General features: G+C 32.2%; 1 protein-coding gene across 2 annotated transcripts; it reads left to right on the top strand.

Moving 5' to 3' along the window:
* The first annotated feature begins 44 nt into the window (after positions 1 to 44).
* LOC138325148 (multiple epidermal growth factor-like domains protein 10) lies at positions 45 to 17,827 on the top strand. Of its 2 annotated transcripts, none has more exons than XM_069270617.1 (17): positions 45 to 526; positions 2,350 to 2,556; positions 4,906 to 5,151; positions 5,467 to 5,565; positions 6,205 to 6,297; positions 7,507 to 7,602; positions 9,409 to 9,498; positions 9,778 to 9,870; positions 10,463 to 10,558; positions 10,696 to 10,788; positions 11,255 to 11,350; positions 11,617 to 11,712; positions 11,937 to 12,029; positions 12,510 to 12,605; positions 12,901 to 12,996; positions 13,234 to 13,410; positions 14,654 to 17,827. In XM_069270617.1, exons 1-17 carry the CDS (start codon positions 451 to 453, stop codon positions 14,779 to 14,781), a joined length of 1,971 nt encoding a protein of 656 aa, XP_069126718.1. In that variant the 5' UTR covers positions 45 to 450; the 3' UTR covers positions 14,782 to 17,827. The 2 variants fall into 2 exon arrangements, with proteins under 2 accessions (XP_069126718.1, XP_069126717.1); XM_069270616.1 differs by having other exon boundaries at positions 50 to 526; positions 13,219 to 13,410.
* Positions 17,828 to 27,946: the final 10,119 nt, after the last annotated feature.

The raw sequence follows: 27,946 nt of genomic DNA, 5'->3' as shown, positions 1-27,946 counted from the left end.
GTTTCTACACTTGGAGACATTTTATAATTTTATAACAAAAAAGTGTCTATAGAAATCCATAGCAAATACACAAGTGTGACACTGGTGTTGGATTACCTATGATATAATTGTGCACGTAATGCAGTGATACTATTTCCTGGTTAAAGTGTTAGCCATTACATACCTTTATAACAGACAGACATGCACACTGGAATACGTCTGGACATACCTTGATAACAGACAGACATGTACGCTGGAATACGTCTGGACATACCTTGATAACAGACAGACATGTACGCTGGAATACGTCTGGACATACCTTTATAACAGACAGACATGTACACTGGAATACGTTTGGACATACCTTTATAACAGACAGACATGTACACTGGAATACGTCTGGACATACCTTTATAACAGACAGACATGTACACTGGATTACGTCTGGACATACCTTTATAACAGACAGACATGTACGCTGGAATACGTCTGGAATGTTTGGTGTTATTGATTGTCCTGATGTTCCTTGCATCATCACGATCTGAAGGTATGTTTTGTGTGTTTATATTATGATATTATGATTTTTTGTTATTTCAAACATGTCTGTATTGTACATACATATGAACTAGTCATATGTTTGTCAATGTAATGTGTATTTTCCATGGTTGTAAAAATACCTTCTAAGTAATGGCGATTAAGTTAGTATAAGTTTATGTTTCATAACTTGTACAACTGTTGTTATCTTTAACAGGACGATATCAGACCTTGTTAATACCAACAAGATTTCTTATGCCTATCATATGGCACTTCTTAGGTGTTACTGAACCTAACATTTAACAATTTTAAAACATAGAAACTAAACATACCTAAATAAATAACGAATCCGGTGCCAGCACTTTATTCGTTATTCATCGATTTTCGTTATTCAGTTTGAATACATACGCCGCCAGCGCCTTATTCGTTATTCAAAAATGAACAAATATAATAATTTCAAAACATCAAAAACATCAAAACATAATTTTACAACCTCAAAACAATTAAAAAAATAGACTTGAAATCCGTAAAACATTTCTAGAGGTCATTAATTTATTTGTTATACAAAAATCCCGTGCCAGAACTCTAATTTTTTCGTTATTCAGTAAAACCTACACAGACAACATTTTAAGACTTGAAAAGCGTACAACACCTCCTTAGATTGTTTTTCGATATTCATTACTCAAGCTACCGCCGTATTCGTTATTCAAACTGAATAACTATTCGATATTCAAACTGAATAACGACCTAAGGGAGTGTTTTACTGCTAAAGTCTTGAAATTATGCTCATGTAAGTTTTACTGAATAACAAATTAAAGTGCTGGCAACGGATTCATTATTCAAACTGAGGAAATAACGAAAAACAATCTAAGAAGGTGTTTTACGGTTTTCAAGCTTTGAACAATTTATCGAGGTATTCAGTTTGTTTAAGGCTGTGAAATAATGTTTTGAAGGTTTTTAATGTTTTGATCTGGTTTTAATGTTTATAAATTGTTATTTTTTTTATTCATTTTTGAATAAAGAAGACGGTGCTGGTAACGAATTTGTTATTCAAAATTAAAAACCGAACAACGAATACGGTGCTGGCACTGTATTCATCATTCAAAGTCAAATTAATCGAGGGATTTAGTTTTCTTGGGTTGTGAAATTGTGTTTTGATCAGTGTTTTTATGTTTTTAAAATGTTACTTATTTGTTCATTTTTTATAAAGAATAAGGTGCTGGCACCGTATTCGTTATTCGAATCCCGATTCCCGAATCCGGTGCTAACTTCATGTTACCTCTGTAAACTGCGTTGTATATTTTTACTATTTTTTTCAATAATTCAAATTCCGACGTGGAGCATTAATATCTGAGCCTCTATTTTAGTTCAATCCAATTAAGATAGAGATTATTATTTTCACTTTGTTTGTTAAACGATCTGACAACAAAATATGTTAAATGGGACGAAATGTCGTTTTCAGTTAGCTAGGTGGCGAAAATGCTCCAAATGTCTAACGTTGTAATACTCATAAAACCTACAATGCTTTGAGACTATGAAAAGATAATTTCAAATAGAAATGGGTGTAACAAATTAAATAATATCATTTGTTAATGCAAGCTAATGAGAGGTGGTATAAAATGGAATACAGTTTAGTCTACTTTGGTTAAATCATGATAAAGCACAGACACGATTATAAGGTTATATTTTGTATATTATATTTCTCAACTATTAGAACATCCCAGTAAACTTGTAAGTATTGTAGAGAAAAGAGTTATAAAAATGTTATACCAATCGAGTGGGAAACTCAAATTATTTTGATGTTAGCAAATAAGAATTTTGTTATTTAATTCTCAGTGAATATTGCTTTAACGGGATCTGCAGCTCAGTCGTCTGATCAGAAACCATATAAGTGGAAAGCAGAACAAGTTATAGACGATTGTACCGACCAAAACATTGCCAGAAACTGCTGTACTCATACAATGATTACACATAAACAGGCCTGGTGGCGTGTGGATTTAGGACAGACGATGACAATACAAAACATTACTATATACTACAGAGGTGAGTAAAAGCTGTTTACTTTATTTTGTCTTTTCATATTGTGTAGTTGTACAAAGTCACAATTTAAATCCTTACAAAACTCTCATAGTAAGCAGATTGCTGCTTTGGTAGCCCTCGTTCGTATTCTAACATTCTAATGTATACAAAACATGTACACTTCCCAAAGCCTTTTTAGAAAGACAAAGTAAAGACATGCTTTACCTTACGATACGCTTTAATTCCAAACAAGTGTTACAAAATACGATCTTCCTATACACACATAAAAGTGTGTTTACCTCGAGCGCTACGATGTTATTATTACATATATTCTTGACGCAATAGAATTGCGCAATATTTTTAGCTAAAATCCCACTGTCTGTGGCGTCCTTTATACTCACCCTAGACTGGCATTCAATGACGTCACGAGTCATTATTAGTAGGTAGCCATGTAATAAATCATCAGATAAAGAGTGCATTATTTCAGATATTTACATTGAACATAACAAGACAATAATGTCACCTACATGTAAAACTATACACCATATTTTGTTAAGTTATAAGTGGTATGTCAACATTCAAGGAAAAAAAAAAAAAAAAAAAAAAAAAACAAGAAAGGAGAATGAGACAAATTAATTCACTAGCTAACTTACAGGTAAATAATTAATACCGATTATTAATATAAAATATTCAGATATCGCCGGTTATGTACTGATTCGATATCAAGAAACGTTAAACACAATGAAGACCACAAAATATATTTAAAACACATTGTATTTACAACGATATTTTACTTCGCTCCGCCTCAATAAAACAACCTTCGATCACTTCATTTCCCATTGAAGATACTTTATCTCGCGCTGACCTCTGAAAAATTATAGTATTTTAATCTAGTTAACCACGAAATTAAGATTTAGTCGCCATTCTAAGATCATGCAATTAGGCAGCAGGCACAATTCTAACATTTTACATTCAGTGCAGGTGTTGCTTGAAATAAACTCATAAAACAAGCTAAATGGCTGCTTTAAAGGGACATGAACATTACATAAGTTGTTCTGTATGCTTAGATTTTTTTAGATGTTTATTGAATATTTTATTACAATGATTGGTTGTCTAAAACGACAGGTAAACGTGCGGAATACCTACCCCAAAATGATGATGACTGTCGTTTGTTAATATTCGTTATAAACCAATTTTAATTAAGCGTAAAAATGATAAGTCAAAATTCAAGCTAGACTTTTCCTTCAACGGGACAGCGCGAAGGGAGGTTCTTGACTTATTGCACAAATGCAAATCACGCAAGTATAAATTGGGAACTTGCTCCCGTCTCTTGCATTTCAGTGATCCATTTATATTTACCTACTTTTCCAATCGCACACGTTACTGACCCTTGTAGTACTCCGTTTTCTATCTGAATTTGTTTGTGTTCGCTTCACCCATGTTTTCAATCCACCATTTTGTTTACATTCATTTGATTTGTGCAGTGAATTGTGTGAGGTCAATGAAGTTCAACACTCCTATTTTTATCACACTCGGTCTACAAAATTTGACCAGACCGGTTTAAAATACAGAGGGATGGAATTTCTAATTATTTTATTTGACACATTTGCACAACAACTGATCAATATATATATTACTTAGTAAGGTATCTGACACGTCTTAAATATGTGTTTTTCTCAAATTTACATGATTTATTTAGGTTCATGTCCCTTTAACATGGGAAAAAACAAAGGATGTTTAGTGGAAGACAGATGATACCATTTGATAATATATGACGTAATTTATGCACACGACCTAGCCAATGTGACCTTAGCATATAATCATCTTAAGCAGGTCATTTCAAGATCCACATGCAGTATTAAATATAAATCTCCAGCTATCAAATCGTTGAAACAATCCAAGTATTTAGCGAAAATACAAAGTATCAACGTTTTTAATGTTAAAATAGAGGAAATGCTTAGTTGGATTATTATTCTTTATTTTTTCATTATGTTTAGAACCGAACTTTACAAACTCAAGAGTTGCAGGCAAGAACTGCAAAAATATTATCTTTTTTTTTCTAATATTCAATTACTTAGGTCTATGAAAATATGAATGTTTACCCTTTGACCTTTGACCTCTGAAATGGCCATGGGTATCACCTAGTGGCCGCTAAAAGGTCCAAAGTGATACCCCTCCTTTGTATAATAATATTAAGCCGAATACATAGGATTCTACTTTTTTTAAAGGTGGAGATTATAAATTAGTTAACGTAAATGGTACGCGAAATGCTTCTCAATTCACTTTATTCGCACGAGATCAACTTTCTTCGTCGCAGCACAATTGAAACTCAATCCTTAAATGTTCATGATTGATTGCGATGTTGATTTTTAGATGATTTTGGATATCGTTTTGGCGGATATTCACTTTACGTGTCCAACTCTACAAACAGCCCCACGGATGGAACTCTATGCTATAAGGATAATAGTACTTTACTGACTGATGTCAACTTAAACCCGACACACGTGTGTCCGAGTATAGCCAGATACGTCACTGTCTACAACAGGAGAGAAACACCTAAAACACATAACTGGTACAGTGATGAGGCTGTCCTGGAACTATGCGAGGTCCAGGTGTTTGGTAAGTCATTTTATAATTTAGAAGCGTTTTTTTATAATAACTTTACGCATATACGTCTGAGATTTAGCGGTCAAACTTATAAATCTAAAGTAAAATCAGGACTTTAAATTTATATGCAAAAATAGCAAAAACTATATTTAGATATTCAAATAAATGAAAAATTAAATTACGATTAAAATATAAACGAAATTAAGAATAAAATATAATAACTACCCAACGGTAGTATTTTCTGATAAGGCTGTGAAGAGTTATCGAACGTACAATACGTTCCTATAATAGTCATAAAGTGAGAACATTCTTTTGTTTTACTTCAAGGATGCCCAATGGGAAGATTTGGTTCCGGTAATTGTGACAACACCTGTTCTACAAGTTGCTTCGGAGGAAACTGTAACCCTATAACAGGATCGTGCTTCTGTATGACTCTCCTTATATTCTAATATAAAGTATGATAAGGAACATACCAATGTCAAATTTACGAATTATAACGAAATGCCCACTACTTGATTTTTTATTTTTATTTTTAGAAATGGAAATGCAAAACCAGATTGATAGTTTTGTAGAGTTGCAAAAGTCATTAGCTTATAATTGATACTACTATTAATCATGATCTTCTAAATCAATGAAAATAAATATAATTTTATATATAAATTTTTTTAGAGTGCGATATTGTGTTGATGGTCACCAAAAATGACTGACAAGAACCGCTTCTCAGTAATCGATGCCTACTTACAAGATGGTGGATGTATCAGTAGGGTTGAACCAATGATATCGCTAGTTTTAATACCTTTATACGATTTCCAAAATAGAGCAGCTACATTGAAATTAGCTTTATGTTTCTTTCTTATGTATCTTGCAGAGATGTTAATGAGATAGGTACAGTTTGACAAGATCGAACGATTTATTTATAGATCTATCTGTATTACCATAAATGGTATATCATCCATACTAGCCCAAGACCTCATACAAGGCTTGGTCATTTACATGGCACTGCGTTTTCAATTATTAATCTATTTACGATGATCTATTTTATTATGAACCAATGCATTTTTTCAGATTGTTTTACCGGCATGCACGGCGAGTTCTGTGAACAACAATGCACCGCAAACTGTAACAGTACTTGTGAGAAAGACTCGGGACAATGCATTGGTAAATACACTTTAGTCATCATTTTATAGATATGATTGAGTTTTTCATTGTCTTTCTAGACACAGGAAGGGTTTGATAAAATATCTACACACCTCCTTCAATTTTCTTCCGATTCAAGGTACACAGAATTAACATTTAAAACATACTTATTTTCTTTCTTATCGTTCTCATCAAAGACATAGAGCAACCTAGTTGGTTTGCGAAGTTAGAGCAGTGATCAAGAGCTGTGCAAAACATATACTAAACCATGATCAAGGAAAATAGCATTGTCTTATGACACAGTGTATTGCCACTACGATTAATGTAAACGCAATTTTCAAAAAAGAGACAATAACAACTGCTCTATTATTTTATTTGTAACTCCGTTAGATATTTCTAGAAAAAAAAAACATTTTTCTAATTATAATTGTACTTCCCACTTGGAGTTGTCATGAAAAGCTTTTAATTAGAAAATAACGTAATGACATATTCAACTGATTGGCAATAAAACTAATATAAAAGGTTATAATGTTTAACTTAAAGGACAATTAAGTCTAAGAGAACATTAAAGTTTGCATATATATCGGAATCACACCAGTTCTAATGGAAATTAGATTAGTTGGTTTTACTGTGATATGTCAGAAAAGCCGATGGTGGCGAAATGTGTGTTTAATGTTCATGCACGCTCGGTGTCCGCCATTGCACATTCTGGTCAGACGTCTTGTATGCCGAACCCTGGCCCTTGCTCGTAGAATAATGCTACTGTTGTCTAGAACTACTCAAAACGTTCTTACAGTAGTGTAGTTACCTTATTAGGTAAATTGTCTAACTTAAAAAATCATTTCATCAATTCATCAGTGGTTATGTAGTTCATTTGTTGAACATACGTAACAGTGACTCGGGTATTGGTACAGCGTACCTATCATACCTTCTTAATGGCATTGCTATACCATTTAGAATTTCAACGGTATCAATTAAAATACCTAACAATGACATAGAATTTGTCAATATTTTGTGTTATATGTTTCGAAAGGAATGTAGAACAATGCAGCATGTCATATTTTGATTCATGGTTATGTAATAGAACTAGCCTGATTGAATTGCCCCCTTTAATCTCAGTTATATTTGAATATTGTCACTTTGTTAGTAATTCCAAACTACCAACAAACTGTTTCTCGATAAAAAAAAAATTGATGGTAATTGTTCTTTTTATATTATATTTTTACTCAGACTGCATCAATGGAAAATACGGGGAGATGTGCCAGTTTGATTGCTCTACCAACTGTAAAGATCAGATATGTATGAAGAACAACGGGTTTTGTTTAGGTAATGCTATATGTTTTGTTATACCAGTGAAATAAGATCTTCATTCAGAAAATACAACAAATAGATGACTGTTCCTATTAATTTGTTTTATGCAATTAAAGATCCGCTTGAAATACAAGGTAAAAAGTAACAAAAAATATTGAATGTGATATACATACATGTCTTTAAAGTTATATTTACATTTACTGGGCAAAAATGCTGAAATCCTGTTTTCTACTATTGAAATCCATTAGTTTTGATGAATTAAGCTATGAAACAAAGGGAGCGGACATACATGTACCGTTCTTGTTACCATTTGCAACAACACAAAATATATTCACTAGTATGATCAGTTCTATTTTATGCTTTATATATGTTTAGATGAAAACATGGCAATTGCTAAAACCAATGATAAAATGAAAATTAAAGATTTGACTTTGTAAATGCTATTCTCATTGTATTGGTAAATGTTGGTGCTGAATAACATAGTCTTGGTGTTTACGTATGAAAATTACGGCACAAATATCTTTTAATTATCTTTTTTCTCGGAGAAACGCTACAATGAAGTGTGTTTTCACCACTTGAAAGGTTAAAATCTGCAACTGCTATGAGGATCTATGTTCAACACAACATACATTGGTTTGTTCATTTGTTCAGTTCACTTGTGTTATTTCAAGAATGCCTTGCTGGGAAGTATGGGGATACATGCGAGATGAATTGCTCTAATTGCAGAGATTTAATATGCAGGAAAGGCAATGAATATTGCTTACGAAGTTAATGATACAAACATAACGGGATTATAAGTTGATGACAACTGTTAGAATTATGGAAGGTTTTAGGACAGATTAAATAGCTAGCTTACAGTTTTGTTAATTAAGATTTCATTAAACCATTTTATTAACTTGTGGACGTCAGCAAAAAGGTAAGCAGTCGGGGATCGAACGTATAATATGAACATATTAATACATCGTTTCTAAACATACTATGAAAAAGAAAGAACAAGTGTATTTAATATATTATTTAATAATATTGTAAAGCATGATATTTTCGTTTTTTGTGTTACTACTGCGCAACGAATATAACAAAATAACAAATTATGTTTTATGTATTACAAAGCAACAAAAGAAAGTACCAGACATATGTTGTTTCATACAGTAAATGCAAATTTGTTTTCTGTCTTAACGGGATACGTAAGTCTGATATTTCATTGAAAGTAACGATTATGTCGGATATCGTTAATACGTTAATAATTCGAGTTTGATTACAGTAATAGAGAAATGGAGTAGATATTATAAAAAATCACTGTGACACACATACAAGTGTATATTATGGTCAAAATTTGAAATGCGAAGAATAGTTCGCTCATCACCACTATACATTGGAGATAGCTAGAACCAGCAGCCGTTGTGGAAATTGACCGAAATAAAACACGACTAAATGTCTCTTACAAAAGCGCATTTGCCATTTCAGATACACGAACTTAAATAAATAAGTTTTCTAATAAATACAGCTGTTACTAAGTCCCTATTTGATTGGTCTGTATATCGTATGCGAATCCGGATCAGCTATGGGTATAGCGTGCCCATTTACATGTGCTTTATCGTACATCTATGCGATTTAAACTATGCCAATAAAAATTGTTAACATTACCGACTGATTTACATAAGGGCTGTAGAACAAACGTTCACCTCATGCTTATGTGCCAGAATTATCCTAACTGAAATGTCTCTTTAAGCGTTTATACTTTGATGATTACCTTCACCTTTTTTTTATTTATTATCGCTCCACTATACGTCGCCAAGAGCTCAAAGTTATGTGCATTTTCAGCATGCATTGCCGGAAAGAAAGGATTCCGTTGTGATGCTAGCTGCCCTTCGACATGCCGTACATGCGGCCAAACAACCGACGACTGTTTTGGTATGGTTTATATTTACATAATTCAAGCATGTTATCATTTTAAGCACTATTGATTGCCTATAATAACCTTTTTATGAATTTTGATTATAATTTGTTTTTAGAGCATTTTATTGCATTTTCAATGTTTGTATTGATTAATGTCAATATGACATTACTACATTGAAATAAAACGACATGGAATATAATTCTTTGATTTTCAATGTTTATTTTCAGACGTTTCAGAAGAGTTATTTGAAATTAAAAATTCTACAAAACTGAGATTTTTTTCACTTTTTTCAGAGTGTGTGCCCGGGTTCTATGGGGTCTACTGTAACCAATCTTGTCCGATTAGCTGCCGGGATGAGTGTGACAAAACGACGGGAGAATGCTCAGGTATCATAACATCAAACATTTAATTGTCTATAACGATGATGAGTCATATTCGTTTGCTCTAAGTTATATTCTTATATACCGTAAATCAAACGATCCATCAAGGGGATTGATTGAAGGGTTTTAAGGCTGTGTCTTTCAAAACATAATTGTCCTAACATAATCAGCAAAATGCAATTTTTTTCACATATTTTACAACCTAATTAAACATAAAATATTCGAATTGAATCAGAAAGCATTAATTACAGCTAATACGCCATGCTTTCATCCCTACCGAATGGATGATTAGATTATGGCCTCCGTAACTTGAATTGAAAAAACTATTACCGGATTGTTTTATCTTCGTATAGTAGCTAATCATCAATTCTTTTTTTCACATAATATTCAATAATGTTGCCACATGAGTACCAGAAAAAAAAATTTTGCTTTATTTTATTCTATATTGATAAGCTATATATCAGGTATTACGCGATCATGTATTAGCTAACGAGATTAAAGGGAAATCAGAGCCGAATATGTCAATTTATGTTTTCATAACATAATTTTCAATTATACCACATTTATTATAATCATTTAATGTCCTGCTTCATTTCAGCTTGTATCCCGGGATCTTATGGCGGTACTTGTACTCAGGCATGTTCTGAGAACTGTAAGGACAAAATATGCGCCAAGGATACTGGCATCTGTATAGGTATTGTATATTGTCTTTTCATTTGAAGATCATGGGGATGTATACTCCCTATTACATTTTACTCTGTATATAATTTCCCTTCTCTGTGTTCAAATACCTACATTTACGTGCTTTTGGAGATTTGTGGTTTATTTCAGATTGTGCTGACGGTTTCTTTAGTCCGGTATGCTCCCCCTGTTCGTCCGGATGTTTCGATCCAGTCTGCAACAAAACATCCGGAAATTGTGCGCGTACGTATTGTGGAGATAAAGCAAACAAAATAATGATACTAGGGAAACGGAAAGAACGTAAACTGGTATAAATAACAAAAAGAAATACATTTTTGATATAGCATGAGAATGACAGTAATCATGTAGTAAACCTTTTTAATTATGTAATTAATTATCTAGCATTTTTTGGTTTGTTTAGTTTTACGTCCTATTAACAGCCAGGGTCATGTAAGGACGTGCCAGGTTTGTTGGTGGAGGAAAGCCGGAGTACCCGGAGAAAAACCACCGGCCAGCGGTCAGTACCTGGCAACTGCCCCACATGGGATTCGAACCCGCATCCCAGAGGTGGAGGGCTTGTGGTAATATGTCGGGACATCTTAACCACTCGGCCACCGCGGCCCCAATTTTTATTATCTAGCAGGGTTATTGAATGTGTAAATGAATTATTTACCTTATCATTTTCTGTAAAAAATATCGATGTTTGTAGAATGTAAGTCTGGATTTTACGGCAATAGATGTGGACAAAGCTGTCCATCTAGTTGTCAAAACGGCATATGTTCCAAGGATTCCGGAAATTGTGAAGGTAGCATTTCTTTTGTTAATTATACATGTATCATTTGTATATTTTCCGATGAATTGTTGTTCCATCTATTTATTTTGAAATCACCAAATTTGTGTATTGAATAATAAATATGTTTCTATCACATAAATAAATGTAATTGAATTTAAAGTTTTTGGATATTTTACGTTAAGAAAAGCTACACGTTCTACACTTTTTAGAGTGATCAGCCATTTATTTTATATATATTGGTATTCGCTACATGAAATTAACGAAACTTTAATTAACAGGATGTGATCCGGGGTTCTACGGCTACAAATGTGACCAGGTGTGTTCTATGAGATGTTTAAACCAAATATGTGGCCAGGGTTCCGGAATATGCACAGGTATAACGACATGTAAATTATCTCAATTATGTAAATTACAGTTGTAGTGAGCGTGGTTGTTAGGTTAACGTAGGTTGCGTGACAAAGAAACTGATCCGATTCCTCAATACATAAAAATATAAATCAGTTGCAATTTTATCCGTTCTTAATACAACAATTTCAAAGTACAGATGAAGTATAAGCTAGCATTTGTTGTCATTATTGACATTGTCTTTGATTTGCAGATTGTGTTCCTGGTTTCTATGGGCAAGACTGCGCTCAAACTTGTCCCAGTGGCTGCCCAGATGTATGTGATAGATACATCGGGATCTGTACAGGTAAAATATGGCACTTGTACTATTATCATCATAAATCAACATGGCATAAACAGCTTATACGTTGGTAATTATCGTCGCCTGATATATGGCAGTTGGTAATACCGTGAGAGGGATAAGTTCTTTAGGCAAATAGAACCGGTGACCTTCTGTTCAAATATCACGTCATTAGCTCTGTTAAAGTTTTATTACATATATATATAAACTTGTAGATTACTGTTGCGTCCATTTAGTCGATCATTTCTTTTCTAATAAAAGATCTCTATTACACGTTGTTGCTATCTGTGTTGGTTATTGACGGGAATATTGTACTGAATAATTACTACAATTCACTACTAAATAGTAAGTGTAGAGTTCTAATATCAATACTTATCTGGGGAAAAACATTTCACATCAAATATAAAGATTATACATGAAGGACATCTATCTAGATGTACATGATAAATGGATATTCTAATTAATGTTAATATGCTTGTTTTGAAGCCTGTCTGGATGGAAATTACGGATTCACGTGTGACCGAACATGTTCAAGTCAATGTAAGAACGGGAGATGTACGCAGTTACATGGCAGATGTAAAGGTTGGTGAAAGTGAATTATAATGTGTTGACCAGATATCATTAAAGACCAAAAACATCTTATCTTTCTGAGAATAGTTATTATGAAATATTAAAAGTATGCTGTGACAATGAGTTTTAGTTTGCTCGTTATTTATGGATTTCACAAATTAAACCTTAAATATAAACATACCTTGATCCTACCCCCTCGTAGAGTTAAGATGAAATGAATAATATAATACTACAAAATATTCTTTCGTTTAGTTGCATATCTAATATTAATAAAATATATATGTTTAATTAAAAATGTTGGTAACAGGTTGTATGGATGGTTTCTATGGAGATAACTGCACCAACGTCTGCCCAGAAAACTGTCTACAGACCAAGTGTTTCCAGGAGGACGGACACTGTGTAGGTAAGGATCTGTGTAGGTAAGGATCTGTGTGTGTTCCATTTTAGAATTACTCAAATGTTAAATATCAAGTGCATAAAATTATAAATTTTCCAAGATAGCAATTTCATTGTGATTGCAATGATGTAATTATGATTTTAAAGACAATAACTGTAAGATTATTATTAGAAATCTTAGAATTTTAAAAATCATTGATAATATTTTGTATTTAAAACTTTTATGTAGAAATGGATCTTATAGGTGATTCGAATGCACCTGCCATCGGAATAGGGACTGGATGTGGACTGATCATTCTGGTTCTGGTCATAGTGGTCATCTTTTTGGCCAGACGTCTCTCGAGGAAGGAACCAGACATTAAGACTCCAAGTCATATGACCGATTTCACTGAGTTGGGGAGAAGACAGAAAGCCACCAGAGGTATATAGAGAACAACCAGCTAAATAAGATTACATAAACCACAGTGTTAAAGTTTGTTAAGTTTTCTAATGCTTTATTAGAAAAAGATTATTAGTTAGCTGTTGTGTTCTATAATTTAAGTCTAGGTTCGCATATAACACTAGATAGAAAAAAATTTGGGTCCTTCAGCTCAAACTCCAACCAGAGAAGCTAAATTGAGGTCAGGCGCATTTTGCACTAAAAAATCCCAAAATTCTAATGTTTTTACCAATTCAATATCAAAATTAATATTTTGAACCTGAATCCCAATCTGAATTTCCAAATTCGAATCATGGTTATCTAGGAATAATTACCTGTCAGAAAACATTTTTACTTTTGAAATTCATATTTAGCCAGCCAATCAGTGGCAAGATTAAAATCCTATCCAGGGCTCAATCTTGTTATACAGGGGTCATTTCGAAGGTCTTTTTTTTCTTTTAGTTGGTTGTCCCCTATACTTTGATGATCTATGTGAAGCATGTTAATTTAAAGGCCCACTAACTTTCCGAAAATAATTTTGATTTTTAAGATGAGGACGTAAGACGAGATCGATAATTTTGTAGAGTTGCAAAACTTTTGTTTTAATTTAACGTTAACTTACCATGACCCTCGTAAAAATTTAATTAAAATAGATTCTATATTAGTTTACCATCACAGCCCCAGACGGCAAAACAAAGAAACGAATCATCATGTTAACATGCAGTATATTACACAAGTAAACTTGTATTTGTTTGATTTGGTCATCTTAGGCCATTTATTTTTTTCTTAGGTTATTATTGTTTTTTATTTGTTGTTTCGTAAAGGTAGAGGACACTTATGGTGACTTTGTTGTTAACATAATAAGTTTATATATGTAATATGATTTATTTGAAATACATTTTATCATTCCAAATGCTAATTAGTATTTGATAGCTTTTACTATAGACTCGTAATATTAGATTAAAAAATCGAGGATAATTACAAAAAAAAAAAAAAAAAAAAACAAAAAAAAATAGATAAAAGAACAATTTATCAAAAACCTGAATTTTGTCAGTCTATAATTTTGTATTAATTCCTCGCTTTGCAAATTATCATGTGAATATATTCGCAGCTATTACTGTAAACCTTTTTGATTAATAAAATCATCAAGAATCCAATCAATAACTGACAGATGACACCCATTTTGTCCACACACAGACCACACGTATGTATATATTTCATTGTATTGTTTATATTCCTCTTCCAGATTCAACCTACGATGAAATAGGAGGCCAAGGAACGGATAATACAGATGGTGACCGGTACCAACAGCTGGACCCTTTGAGTAGAGAAACAGCACACGCTTACGAGAATGTTGTCAAGACAACTGTGTAGAACATCATTACAAAATAATAAATTACACTTAAGAGCCATGTTCAATTGAACAACCGAGATTATGTTTAAGTTAGCAATGATGACAATTTTGTTTTGTTTTGTATGCGTTCTTACATCTGCAATGTTGTGGCCGAATACAGCAGTTAGAAACAAGTACAATGCAAATATTACAGTTTGATATCTAAATTTATTAAATATCTTATGAGGTTGTTGTTGAATGTTGATAAGACCGCTGATAACATAGCTTTGAATTTAGAAAGTACCTTTATTTTCTAGGAACAACAAATTTGTTGCAAAAAGATATTGACTAAGGTGTTGAAACGCGATATCTAACACGTTAAAACGAAATAACTAACGTGTTCCAACGAGACAACTAACGCATTGTAATGAGATTATTCTTTTGTTAGTAGTTATAAAGAGATTACTTTTGCGTTTTAACGAGACAATTATCACTCTTTTTTTTTGGACAACAATAGGTTTTCATACTTTCATACAAGAGCATAAGTACATGTAGTTATGAAGCTTTTTGAACTGTTAGGCAAAGTGCAAAAATATAAAATGCTCTAATTTTATAGTATATATGCTAGTTTACAAAGTTCGATAACTGTTGTTTTATTAAGGTACGTATGGTGAATCTTAATTAAAAGTTACCTAGCGCAAATGTTTTCTTTTTCTCATAACTTTTTTATTAGTTTTCAGCATGATAATACAATTCACAGTACAATAACAATGAGAACGGCACAAAGAATGGACAATTCTTATTGGTATTTACATACTTGTAGCTATGACAGGAAAGAAGTAAAGGTTAAATTTGATCAACTATTTATGTCAATGTATCAGGTATATACAAGATAATTAATTAGCATTGCTTATATCTTGGGCTACAGATCAAATGTTTTGAAATTGTGTGTTTTTTAAGTTAAACCTTGTTATGTATGTATACCTAGCTAAGCGTTTAATCTCACCGGCTATATTTCAGTCGTTTTTCCCGCATTTCATTTTTTAATATCTGCCTAAAGATTATACGTATGGCATATTTTTAAAATGATATTAAATCGTGGACAAAGTGGATAGCATGCCAAATATTGGTAGTAAATCCAAATCCTTTACATTTATCGTCAAGCTATTTAGTATAAACCATAATTAAAGGATTGACATTAAAAATAAAAAATGAAGCTTTTTCAATAGCAAAAATAAAAAAAAAAAATAAAAAAAATGTTCATAAGGTGGACACAAGAGGTCCCATTACTGCCGTTGAACCCTATCTGTGAACGCCGAAAGTGTAATACAATTACGACAAGTATCGATAGTACATGATCCAAGACAAGTACTCTGAGGCGTCGAGAATCAAAATCATTGGATGGTTCGTTTACAAGCTGGACGGGGCCAATATGACTTGAAGGGCACGTGGGTTTGGATGTTACAATTTGATGTTTGTGTAGAAGATGGACGGGGCCTTCAAATGTATACATGTATCAGCGAGGACCGATGGTATGTCAACATAAACAATTATAATATACTAAGACTGATCAGATTATGGTTGGTGGTAAAAATTCTTTATTAATTAGTAACCGGCTTAGTTTTCATTATCGACAATATGAATTCGGGACCCGTAGTACTGTACGTACATGTAGAATTTTTCATCTTACATCTCTGGTATTTTTGGTATATTTTGCCTATCATACTGAAATGCTACAATTTTGTCACACGTATAGGCCTATAAAATCTAATTTTAAATTGTAGGCGAATGTTTGTGAAAAATTAAGACGCAGGGTTTGTTTAAGTTTTAATACCTCTCAAATTTGACCTGAATATAAAGAATTACGATTAAAAATTAAAAACCGTTATGATTTCTGCAATAAACTGGTACTAATTAAGATGTATGTGTTATATATATATACGCAGATATATATATAATAAGCTTATAATTAGGTACCGTGAAACCCGTCATGATCTGATAAACTAGGAGTTTTAAAAATGAAAGGCAGATGCGTTTACGAAAAAGCGTAATGATTTCTCTTATAAACCGATACACTATTTGCTAAATGAATTTTAGTGATAGCGAATGTATAATTGAAGTAATAAAACACATTTTATATTAAAGAACTTAATTTCAACGATAATATAAATTACAAAACAATTTGTAAATCTAGGTGGATTTGATATCGATAGATATTGAAAATAATTGACTTTATTAAATAATATTCAAAGTCGGATTAGCAGCGAACATTTACTTGAAAATAATGGATTTTTTTATAAAAACATTATTATATAAACAAATAAACCAAGAAATGTAATGAATTAAACACAATTAGATAAAATCCACATGAATCTATATCGCGGGGTACACTCGTCATGAAATTTTAATATTTTTATACGTTTTAGATATTGCCGAGAATTTTGTTTTGTGATATATCATTTTGTGAATAAACGAATCGGTATGATCATGACAAATATAATTAATTACTGTTAAAAGGAAATAAAACTTATTTGTCAACGAAAGTCTAGAGCTACAAAATTGATAAACAGATTTATGTTTTATGTAAATGAAATAAAGTTGATTTCAAACTCTCCATTCTACCTGCAGATAAGCTGAATTACACATGAAATATATTATCACTAAGGTTTATGATGAATACTTTTCATAATAGTTTTGGCCTCGCTCATGCATATTGTGGACACTATGAATTTTAATTAGGTGATTTTCAAAAATCTATAGAAATGTTTTTGCAAATGAGGCTGGTAATTCTTAGTAACGGGACTTTGAATATATGTGTAGGATGATATTAAAAGGAAATCTATCGCTCTTTACAGTGGTAGTAGCCGTTTTTATGACGATGTGCTAGAAATGTGCTTTAATTTATAGCCGCTGAAGGTATACGGGTTAGAAAGTTAGCCATAACGTTCAGCTGACATTTGATCTTCAGCAAATGAGACTTCAATCAATTTTAAACTCCGCCTAGTTCAAGTTCAGCCAATCATCGCCACCTTAGGGTGAGTGGGACGCAACTATTTTGTTGCGTCGCTTTATTTATTACAATGTATACTCGCTACAGTAGTAAAATACTTACGTTGTTCACAGATAGGGTTCAACGGCAGTGATTAATACCCAGAGTATTATTAGAAATACAACGTCATGCCCGTGAGGCAATTCCAAAGAAAAAAGACAAATGAGATAAAAAGGCACTTATAATGATAACGGGTTCCGCTTTCCTTAGCTCAAGTTTTATTTGGTGGTTTATCAGAGTATTTAACTTAAAAACGGCAAAATGTATATTCAAATTGTTATCAAGTTAAATGTTTTGACAATGGATATTAATTGTGTTTTAGCCCTCCAGGTTGGTGTCATTTTATATGGATGACCATGTAAATGTATATGACGTAAACAATACTAGTACATATTATTCTTATAGTGCGTTCATCTAAGTAACAGATTAGACTGAGTATAGGATCTATTATTGATTCTGATAACGATGTTTGGTGATGTAGATATCACATTTGTGTCCGCCTGCGTTTACTTCGTGGTGACTCTAAAAAGTCAGTCAGCTCCCATACATCATGCGTGATTCATTTTAGATTTGCATGAAAAATGTAATTAGTCAGTCATATTTTATAGAACATTGTATTACCGTTGCGATAACATTGCAAGGGTTTAATTCCCGTTGAAAGAAAAACAAATGTATAATTTCTATAACATAATTTGATGTTACCCGTGTTTATATCTAAGTTTATGAAAATAATACCGAATTACAGGTATTTCTTATCTTTCCTAAAACAAACAACTTAACAGATGTTGTTTCTTAGCAATATTAAAAAACCCAGCTGAAGATGATCATTTGTTGACTAGTTCATTGTTTATTAAATAATAATGAATAACCTTGTCCCATAATGTAATAACAAATACATTTTTAGTATATATAGGCAATAGGATTGAAAATGGATAATAGTCTTTACATGTAAACTACAATACCCATACCGTATATACAGAAATGAGTCAAGGCAATGGAATAGTAGGGGTATAACTCTGAATGCAATATTTCTTGAGTAAAATTAATCACTTTAAAGTGATCAGCGACATCTGTTTTACAAAGGTTGATAATTGACCTGATACAATCACACATATATATGTGTAGCTTTGAAGTTTACATTTTAAAAATCGCACAAACACATTTGACGTCATTATGTAGTACATCGCCACGTAAGACGTTTTTTTCTAAATATCTGTTCAAGATTTGGTAAGTAGAAAATCCCTGATTACTCAAAGCTGTTCATGTGGTCTTCACTGAGTCAATGTCAAGCCTTTAACAATTATCCTTCCAAGAACCCGGCCCTTCTTCCTAATCGTACGTAACATCTGAAATAAAATGTATTCAATACTTAACATAAAATATATTCAATACTTAACCTATTTTGATTCAAGTCTACACCGTGAAAATGATGATATTATTCCAGACGATTATGAAACCAACCATCCTTAAATGTCAGAGTAAGCATTACAACCTCATTATTTTTTAATAGACTATGTATAGTTATTTGATGACTGTGGGACTTACCTTTCATAAATTAACGAAATGACAGTTCAGTTTTATTCTTTTTCAAGTTTTTTCTCAAAAGGAATATTTATACAGGACTGTAAATTCGGTATCATTATTTGACAAATATTGTACCTTTGTTTGATTCGCCTCTACTAAGCCCTGTCATATTGGTCACGTGACCATGCCCATTGCTCTCTGATTGGATCCTAGATAGACGTCTGACTAACACGATGACGATGACAACCATGACCAGAATGACAATGACCAGCCCAAATACAGTTCCTATCCCGATAGCCACATCCGTTATATAAACGTTGAATTGAACAGTTAATACTTCTTTTGCTCTTAAGGAACATTTTCATTGGTTTAAGATTTACTGTATTAGCACATATAGAGAAAAATAGCGTTGTCATATATATCGCCACCTCTGATTGACTTATGAGAAAAAGGCGAAACTATTTCATACAAAAAGATGTAGCAGTCACTACTTTCGTCGATGGCAATTGGACGCTTTATTCGCGGTTGATTAAGATTAAACTCAGATTTTTGTGTTATATCTCTTTAACAGTAAACACTGTTCAAGTTACTTATTTTCTAAAATATGATAGCAGCATATATTACAGTTTCTTTTATAATTGATGTCGCATAATTTAATCAAGCGCTTTTGATATTTCCAATTTACCATGTAATATTTTAACATGAATGTGTAATGTCATTATGACGAACACTGTCCGATATTTTTGTTTGAGTTAACTCCATCCCATTTCATTTACAATTGATTTGTTCAAGGCGTAGATAAAATCCTTAATTTGTTACAGTATTTGGTTATATCAAAATATCATTATTTCTATTAAGAAGGGCAAAGATAATGAAAGCAACTGAACATATTATATTTTTCATTTCCAATTAACCAGACTTGTATTGTTTTATATACAATTACGTTCATTACCTTTATTAGCTTTTTCTAAAAGTTTCTTTCTTTTTACCTATACAGTGTCCATTCTCCTGAAAACATACATTATTGATGCAGTTTTCTGGACATACCTCGGAGCAAAAATATCTATGGTATCCATCAACACACCCTGTAACCATAGAAATTACAGATATCACCGACAGAAAAAGCTCAAATTATAAAGAACAATTAAGACATTAAATTATATTTTCTACTTCGAGTTTAAAATATCGAATGCTCCATTCATTTGTATGTACTTATATTACCAAGATGTCGTCTACATCAAAGCAATCACAGGCGGAAATATTTTCATATATAACAGAATAAATCGCATGAAACTTCATTTTTTTAAGGAACATCATCACGCAATCAGTATTACTTCAAAAGAGCGAAATGTTAATTCAGGTCAAGAACTCGAAATTCATATGAAAAGTTTGACCTAAATTCACAAAATGTTTCAGGTCATAAAATTTTCCCGGCGTTTTCTGCATGTGAAATTAGCATGAAAACATATTTCAAGTGAATTTCAGGGCGAATTTACCTGAATATACTTTTGTGTGTATATCACAGATAGAATAGTTCAGTTGAACAAGATTTATTTAGAAAACATTTTGTTGTATGAAAGCCATATAAATACTTTACGCTCTTAGCTTAACAGTGACCATCCGTTCGTTTGCATTTGACGTCCATACATTGATCCGAACAGTTTTTATCACAATTCAACCCGTAATATCCAATTTGACAGGCTGAGAAAACAAAGGAAAAAAGCAGATTTAGCTTACCGTATAATTATCGCTAAAGAGCTAAACTATCAAATAGTTATAAAAGTTGTTATTAGAATTAACGTAACCATTTTGCCAAATTGGTAAAAATAGAATAAGAAGAGCTCCAATCGCACGCTTAATAAACTTAAAAAAATGTTTGTCAAAACATTCATCGAAGGACTTGGTCACAACAATTTACATCATAAATAGCCAAAGTTTGACATTTTCGAAAATTGATTTACTTTCATAGGCAATAAATTGACTTTAAAAATTGAGATAACTGTCGACTGAATTATGATTTAGTAGCAATTATTTAAAAAAATCGAGAATATTGATAAACATACTGATTAATATGCCAGATGTAATTTGATTTTACATAAATCGACTACTTCAAATGCATTCATCATTCAATGCAACCAATTTGTAACCGTCATTAAATTAGTTTAATTATTGTTTCTGTTGAAATGGTACCCATTGGATATCATCAATGTGTATCTTACAATAATGATCTACATTTACGGATTTAATGAAAAACAGAAATATAATAATGCCTTTGCATTCTGCAGTTGATCTGTCACACTCGTCAAAGCAGTTGATTGGGCAGTTCTTGGTACAGTTTAGACCAGCCACACACTCTGAAATAGATGTCAACGTCGAAGTTTTAGAATGTATATAGCAAAGGAATTAATGACTGTGAAAAGCAAAATTACCAAATTATTTTTATCGCCCAAAACTCAGTGTTCATTAGCATTATTAAATTTTCTACTTATACAATATAAAGGATGGGAATTATGATAGCTAGTCTATCAATGTAACAAAAAAAAAAAAAAAAAAAAAAAAAAAAAAAAAAATCTAGTTAATGTTTGTGTGGTACAATGTACCTGCACAGATTCCAGTGTTCTGAAAACACTTGTTGCAATTGGATGGACAGATTTGATCACACAAACTACCGTGGAAGTCTGCTTTACATGCTGATAATGAATAGAATCGAAATCGATCAAACCAAAGACGGGCTATGAAAATAAGTTAATAAGTTAATTGTGTTTACAAACAAATACAAGTTCGAAACATATACAACAATGAATCATTATCAAAAGCAAACTATGTCACTGTTTATTGGAATAAAATACTTTACAGCTAGAATTAATAAAGCATTATGACGTCATAAATGACAAAAGCATTGTTAGATTGAACATAAAACACATACGATAACAATCTCCAGTAGTTTAACAGGATCGGCGCAACCAATCGAGCAAGGGTTGCATGTGGAACCATAAAACATATCTTTACAATCTAAAGAAAATAAAGGAAAATAAAGAAAAAAAAAACACAACACATTATCTCCTTTAGACCATACTAAGTAATTCATTCACACCCACATATCCATATACAAAACGCTGATCCTCAAACAAGTGTAGATGCGGATATGGGATGATTTGTTTTCGTTGTAACGCAATATCTTTTCTTATTGAGAGATTCTATATTTATGGACACATTGACCCTATCATATGCAACAATCAAGTACTATTAAAATTATCAATCATTTAATAGGACATACCGAAACAAAACCCGGAACCTTTCTCACAGGAGTTGGTTTTACAATTAGTTGGACATTCATTCTTGCAGAATTCGCCATACTTTCTGGGAAAACAGTCTGTAACAAAATATTAACAATCGCATATGTGTACCACCGTACTCTACATTTCTCCACTTTAAACATATATTTAACTAACTTGTAATATTTCAGCATTTATGTAAGAGTGTCAGTATGTATTGTTTTTATTATGTTATGATTTAAGTCGATAGACCTTTTAGCATATGTCAAAACGCTTATTTAACTAAAATGTAAATGATCAAAAACATAAAATATTTTCTTATTGGTTTTTTTGTACGATGTTTTACATTGACGTAACATTAATATTTTAGATTATAATTATCATTAAGATCTGATTCAATGTTACATGTCTCACTTACAGAAACAGGCTCCAGTAGTAGGATTACAGTTACCACCATAGCACTCTGCTGAGCATTGCCTGTTGCAGTTACCAGTACCGTACATCCCTTTCGGACATCCTGTCAAAGACATAATGATATGACAAATATTTTTTCCTTTCAGAGGTAGCTCATTGTGTATTATATGCTGCTCACTGCATCCGTAAATCAGAAAAAGCATTATCTTATAACAGTGTAACATGTTATGCCTAACGATGTAACATCTTGTGCGAGTATGCCGTGAAAGAACTTTCATATTTGGATATAAACGTTTATGATATATTGGTATAAAGTTAAAAACAAAGGCATGAAGTCATATTTCATGTGAAAATAAACATTAAGATATTCTGTTATTTGTTGTAAAAATTGTCTTTATTATATACTGAGCGCTGATGAAAACAAAACACTTTTTAATTGATTATTTTTCAATAAATTTTTTTGTTCATATCAAACAAATTAATAATGTAAAACTTTGAGCACCTTACCTATGTATACATTAATGATTCGCACAATTGAACTTGCTCTCGGGCCGTGAAGCGGTCGATTGTTGAAAAATTACCAATCTGCACGTGCACTCGGTATCAATGCGCGCTTGGTCTACCCATTACACGTGTACAGTCCTTGTGGATAGGAAGACTGTTTTCCACATTCAGATTTTGAAAACGCCGTTTAGTTTGGAAAACGATGCCACGACTTATGGATACCCAGCGTCACGAAGTTAGGGGTTTGCTGGCAGGCGGACTTCCGCGGCGTGTAATTGCGCGTAGAATCGGATGTTCGCATTCTACTATTGTGAGACTTCATCAGCGGTACGTTCAAACCGGTTCTCTGAGTGATAGACCGCGAACTGGGAGGTAACGAGTGACGTTGGATCGACAGGACCGTTACATCCGGATCCTCCATCTCAGTGACCGCTTCCAAACTGCCTCCCAAACGGCCAGAACAACGATATGTATCAGTGGAAGACAAATTTCGGTTCTTACTGTTCGCCGACGTTTGCGTAGCGCCGGTTTGAAAGCCTGAAGACCCTTCCGTGGGAACATGTTGACACAACGTAGACGTCAAAATAGCCTGACGTGGACCTGGAGGCATCAACGTTGGCTCATGCGCAAAATTGTGCACCCAACTTAATTTAAACTTTGTATATAGACTAACATTGAAAAGATATCGAGTTAGAAAAATCAGCTTGATTTGACTTTAACTTAATTATGGAGTTATTGTCGTTTGCGATAATAATTAATGAACCTTGTGAACATAATAATGTGAGTTAATATGCACAATCTTAATGAAAATTGTATGTAGACCTATTAGATCTATGTTCCTATTTCATGATTAAAAGACATCAGTTAGCTAATAAATGACATAACAAAATATAATCAAAATTATATCAGGTGACCGTTAAGGCCCATGGGCCTCTTGTTTCACAGTGGTATAAAAACGGCTAATCAGAAAGCCAGATTAAGTATAATAACAATGAAAAATTAATTATTTCTTAAAGGTGAAATTATTGAATTAATGTTGTTAATGCGTCATATTCACATAGACACGAACACTTTAAAAGGTACCATCATACGGCAGCTGCGAAAAGAAATTTCTAATTTATCAAGAAACTTTCTTCAAAGAGAACTTTTGTGTGTGCACGATTAAATAATGACAGCATCAGATACATGGATAATAATATAATACACCCAGATATTTGCTGCATAGGATAATTCTTCAACTGCTATATACCACGATCCCAAAATCATCGAAAGTCTCTAAAAGATTATTTTACTGCAATGACAATACTTCTGCCATTTAGTCAAGATCAGTGTTAACTATTATTTACATTCTGACTGGATTCAAGTATATATATTTTCACAGCAAATGAAAATACGAAATGCCTTGGTTCGGGTAAAGGTCAAACTGTTTGTTTGATAGATGATGGGAAATGAAAGACCTATGACATTGACATGTAACTGGCCTATATTATAGGTCAAGCGTAAAATACAAATTTATATATAATTACCAATAAAAAGGATAAGTGTCATACGCCTGATGATACAGTAGGCTTTGCTTCGTTGACATAGACATGAAAATTGTTGCAGACCTCCATGTTACGATAAGAAAACTACTTTGGAGTTATGTGCTAACCGCTAACCCGAAAGAGATTATTTTCATTTATATTACTTTCTCCTTTGGAAAGTTATTTCTTTCATATTTTGAGTGAATCTAATTCGAATACTGATCGTAATTATTTAGTCCACTAGTTTCTTAGAAGAAGACAACTTCGTTATCTAAGATATAGTACGATACTCTCCCTAAAACCCTTGGCGGAATTCACGTCAAAAGTGAAGTTCCTGTTTACAAATTCTATTTGGATGCGCCTAGATTTAGCCAAACAATGAAAACAAATTTTCTTTATGTCAACAACATTGAACAGAACTGATGGTAGTGACCATTAAGGCATGCGATGTCTGTCAACACTAGTACTTCTTTACCAATGCGGAAGTTTATTATACATAAAATATATATGCCAATGTTACAGTTAAATATTACGCTTCAATAACAAAATATCGTGAACCCAAATCACGTAATTTATAAATGAAATGCTTATTGTTTAAGGTTAAAAAAACAGCATCAAACTCAAGTTTTATAAGGCAATAGCCCCAATTTTAAGTCAAAACTGGACCCCAAAATCTTACCCGACCAATGAAAACTGAACCAAAGTGTTGGCAGTGACCATTGAGGCAGGTCATGTATGTCAGCAACACACCAATTGGCAAAATAGCTGTAATAAAAACTTTACAAATATCCCAGTTCAACCATTTATTTATATCGCTTCCAAATCCTGATAACTTGTATATTAAATAAATTAATTATATGTGCTTTGATTTTTTTATAGAATGGTAAACCAGTTCAAATTAAAAGAGATGTAAGCATTAAAAATATGAGGAAGGGGGAATTAAATTAATTCATCTAAAATCTTTTATAACTGCTCTAAAAGCATCTTGGATTAGACGAATTTGTTGTAAAGTAAGGAACTGGGATATTATTCTAAGATCTCTATTTGACAAACAAAAATTAGCGAATACTGGAATTAAACACTTAAAAAAAACAATCTAAAATTGCAAATTAATTTTGTAAAGATGTTCTAGAGGCTTGGTGTAAGACTTTAAGTTCAAGTAATATTTACAAAACAAATATTTTAGAAAACCCTATCAGATTTAATAGTGAAATCAAAATAAATCGTAAAGGTATTTGTAAGAAGTGATGGAATGAAAAGAGTTATCTGTTTATCTATAACATTTTGAAAACAGACAAATCCATATATAGACTAGAAGAATTTCATGAAAAGGATAATATTCAGACCAATTTTCTGGAATATCAGGGTATAAAAATCTCCATTAATCATGTCATAGGAAACAATCAACAAAGTTTTGAAAAATATAAAAAAAAATATAATTCTTCGCACAATACCAATAAACCTCAAATTAATTTTAAGTCGTAAAAAAGATGTTCAAAATATATATACTGTTCTAAATAAAAATGAAGTTATACCTACTGCTCAAAATAAATGGAATCAAAATTTTGAAATTGATCGAGATGGATGGGGAAATATTTATAAACACCCTTTTAATGCTACACTGTACTACTAGCTCAAAATTCCAATGGTTACAATTCCGAATAAATCATAGAATACTAACTACAAAAACATTTCTATAAAGAATTGGTAAATCAAACAACAGGCTATGTACATTTTGAAAAACATATCCAGAAACAATCACTCATATATTTTGGGACTGTGAAATTGCATCAAATTTGATTGAACAATTAAGAATTTCTATGATTACTAATAATTAAGGTCTTAAATTTGAAAAAAAAACAGGATTTTATTTTCGGCAAACAAGATAGTACATATACTAATTTTCATATTGAAAATTTGATACCGCAACTGTAAATGTCTTGAAAAAGAACAGTCTAAAAATCATATTAAATTTGAACTAAAAGCTCACAAGATTATAATATCCAATAGTAATTTAAAGCGTAAACCACAAACACTTGCAGAGTTACAAAATTGGTTAAATATATAAACAGTAACATTTTAAAAATTCTTGAAAGATCTCTCTCACATCCCCCTCCCCCACCACCTTTTTTCTGTCTTGTCCTTGTTGTATTTTTTATCAAGAGTTGTCTCCCCTAGTTCACTTTATCACTACATTTGTAGGAAGGGAAATATCTCTTGTTATATATTTTATGTGAGTGGTAATAAATGTGTGTATTTTGTTACGTTAATAAGATCCTTGTAAATACGTACTTTAAAATATGCAATTTAAAATAGTTTTTCAAAAATAACTTCTATTGCATTTGTCTTTTATGTATCTTCTGTACATGTTGTGTTGTAAATATTTTTTGAAAAATATGAATAAAAAAATTACATTTGTGTGTAAATTAATGTTTTAGATGAGCTAAATGAAGTAATTGGATACGTTTCGCTTCAAACAAATAGGAAAAGTAAATACGTGCATGGTTTCTGTTTCACAAAGTCAAACAAATAATGCAAAAAAAACCAGACTTCGTTCTCTTGATAAAAGTGGTATTTGAAGCATGAAACACAAACATTGGTGTCCGAACAAATGAACAGATAATTCACAAAGATGCTAACGTGTTTTTTCGAAGGGCGCTGCCAATGGTTTGAGGTATAGTATCGTACTTAATACCCTTGGTTAGGGAAGTTGAGAGGAAAAGATCATTACGTTTTCCATTTTTATTCCAATTTGTTCTTTTGAATTGTTTACTTTTTCATTTCTGTTTTTGTATCCCCTTATTCAAATGATTTGCCCATTTGTTTATGGGGCATTCATCGAAATTCCGCAAATTAAGGATATCAATGAGTGAGCTCTTGCAGTTGCCAACTAGATTCATTTTGTTTTATAATTAAA

The sequence above is a fragment of the Argopecten irradians genome, chromosome 6, assembly GCF_041381155.1.
Source record: "Argopecten irradians isolate NY chromosome 6, Ai_NY, whole genome shotgun sequence".
Taxonomy (NCBI): domain Eukaryota; kingdom Metazoa; phylum Mollusca; class Bivalvia; order Pectinida; family Pectinidae; genus Argopecten; species Argopecten irradians.
The sequence above is the reverse complement of the archived record's forward strand: the minus strand, read 5'-3'. Positions and strand labels throughout refer to the sequence as shown.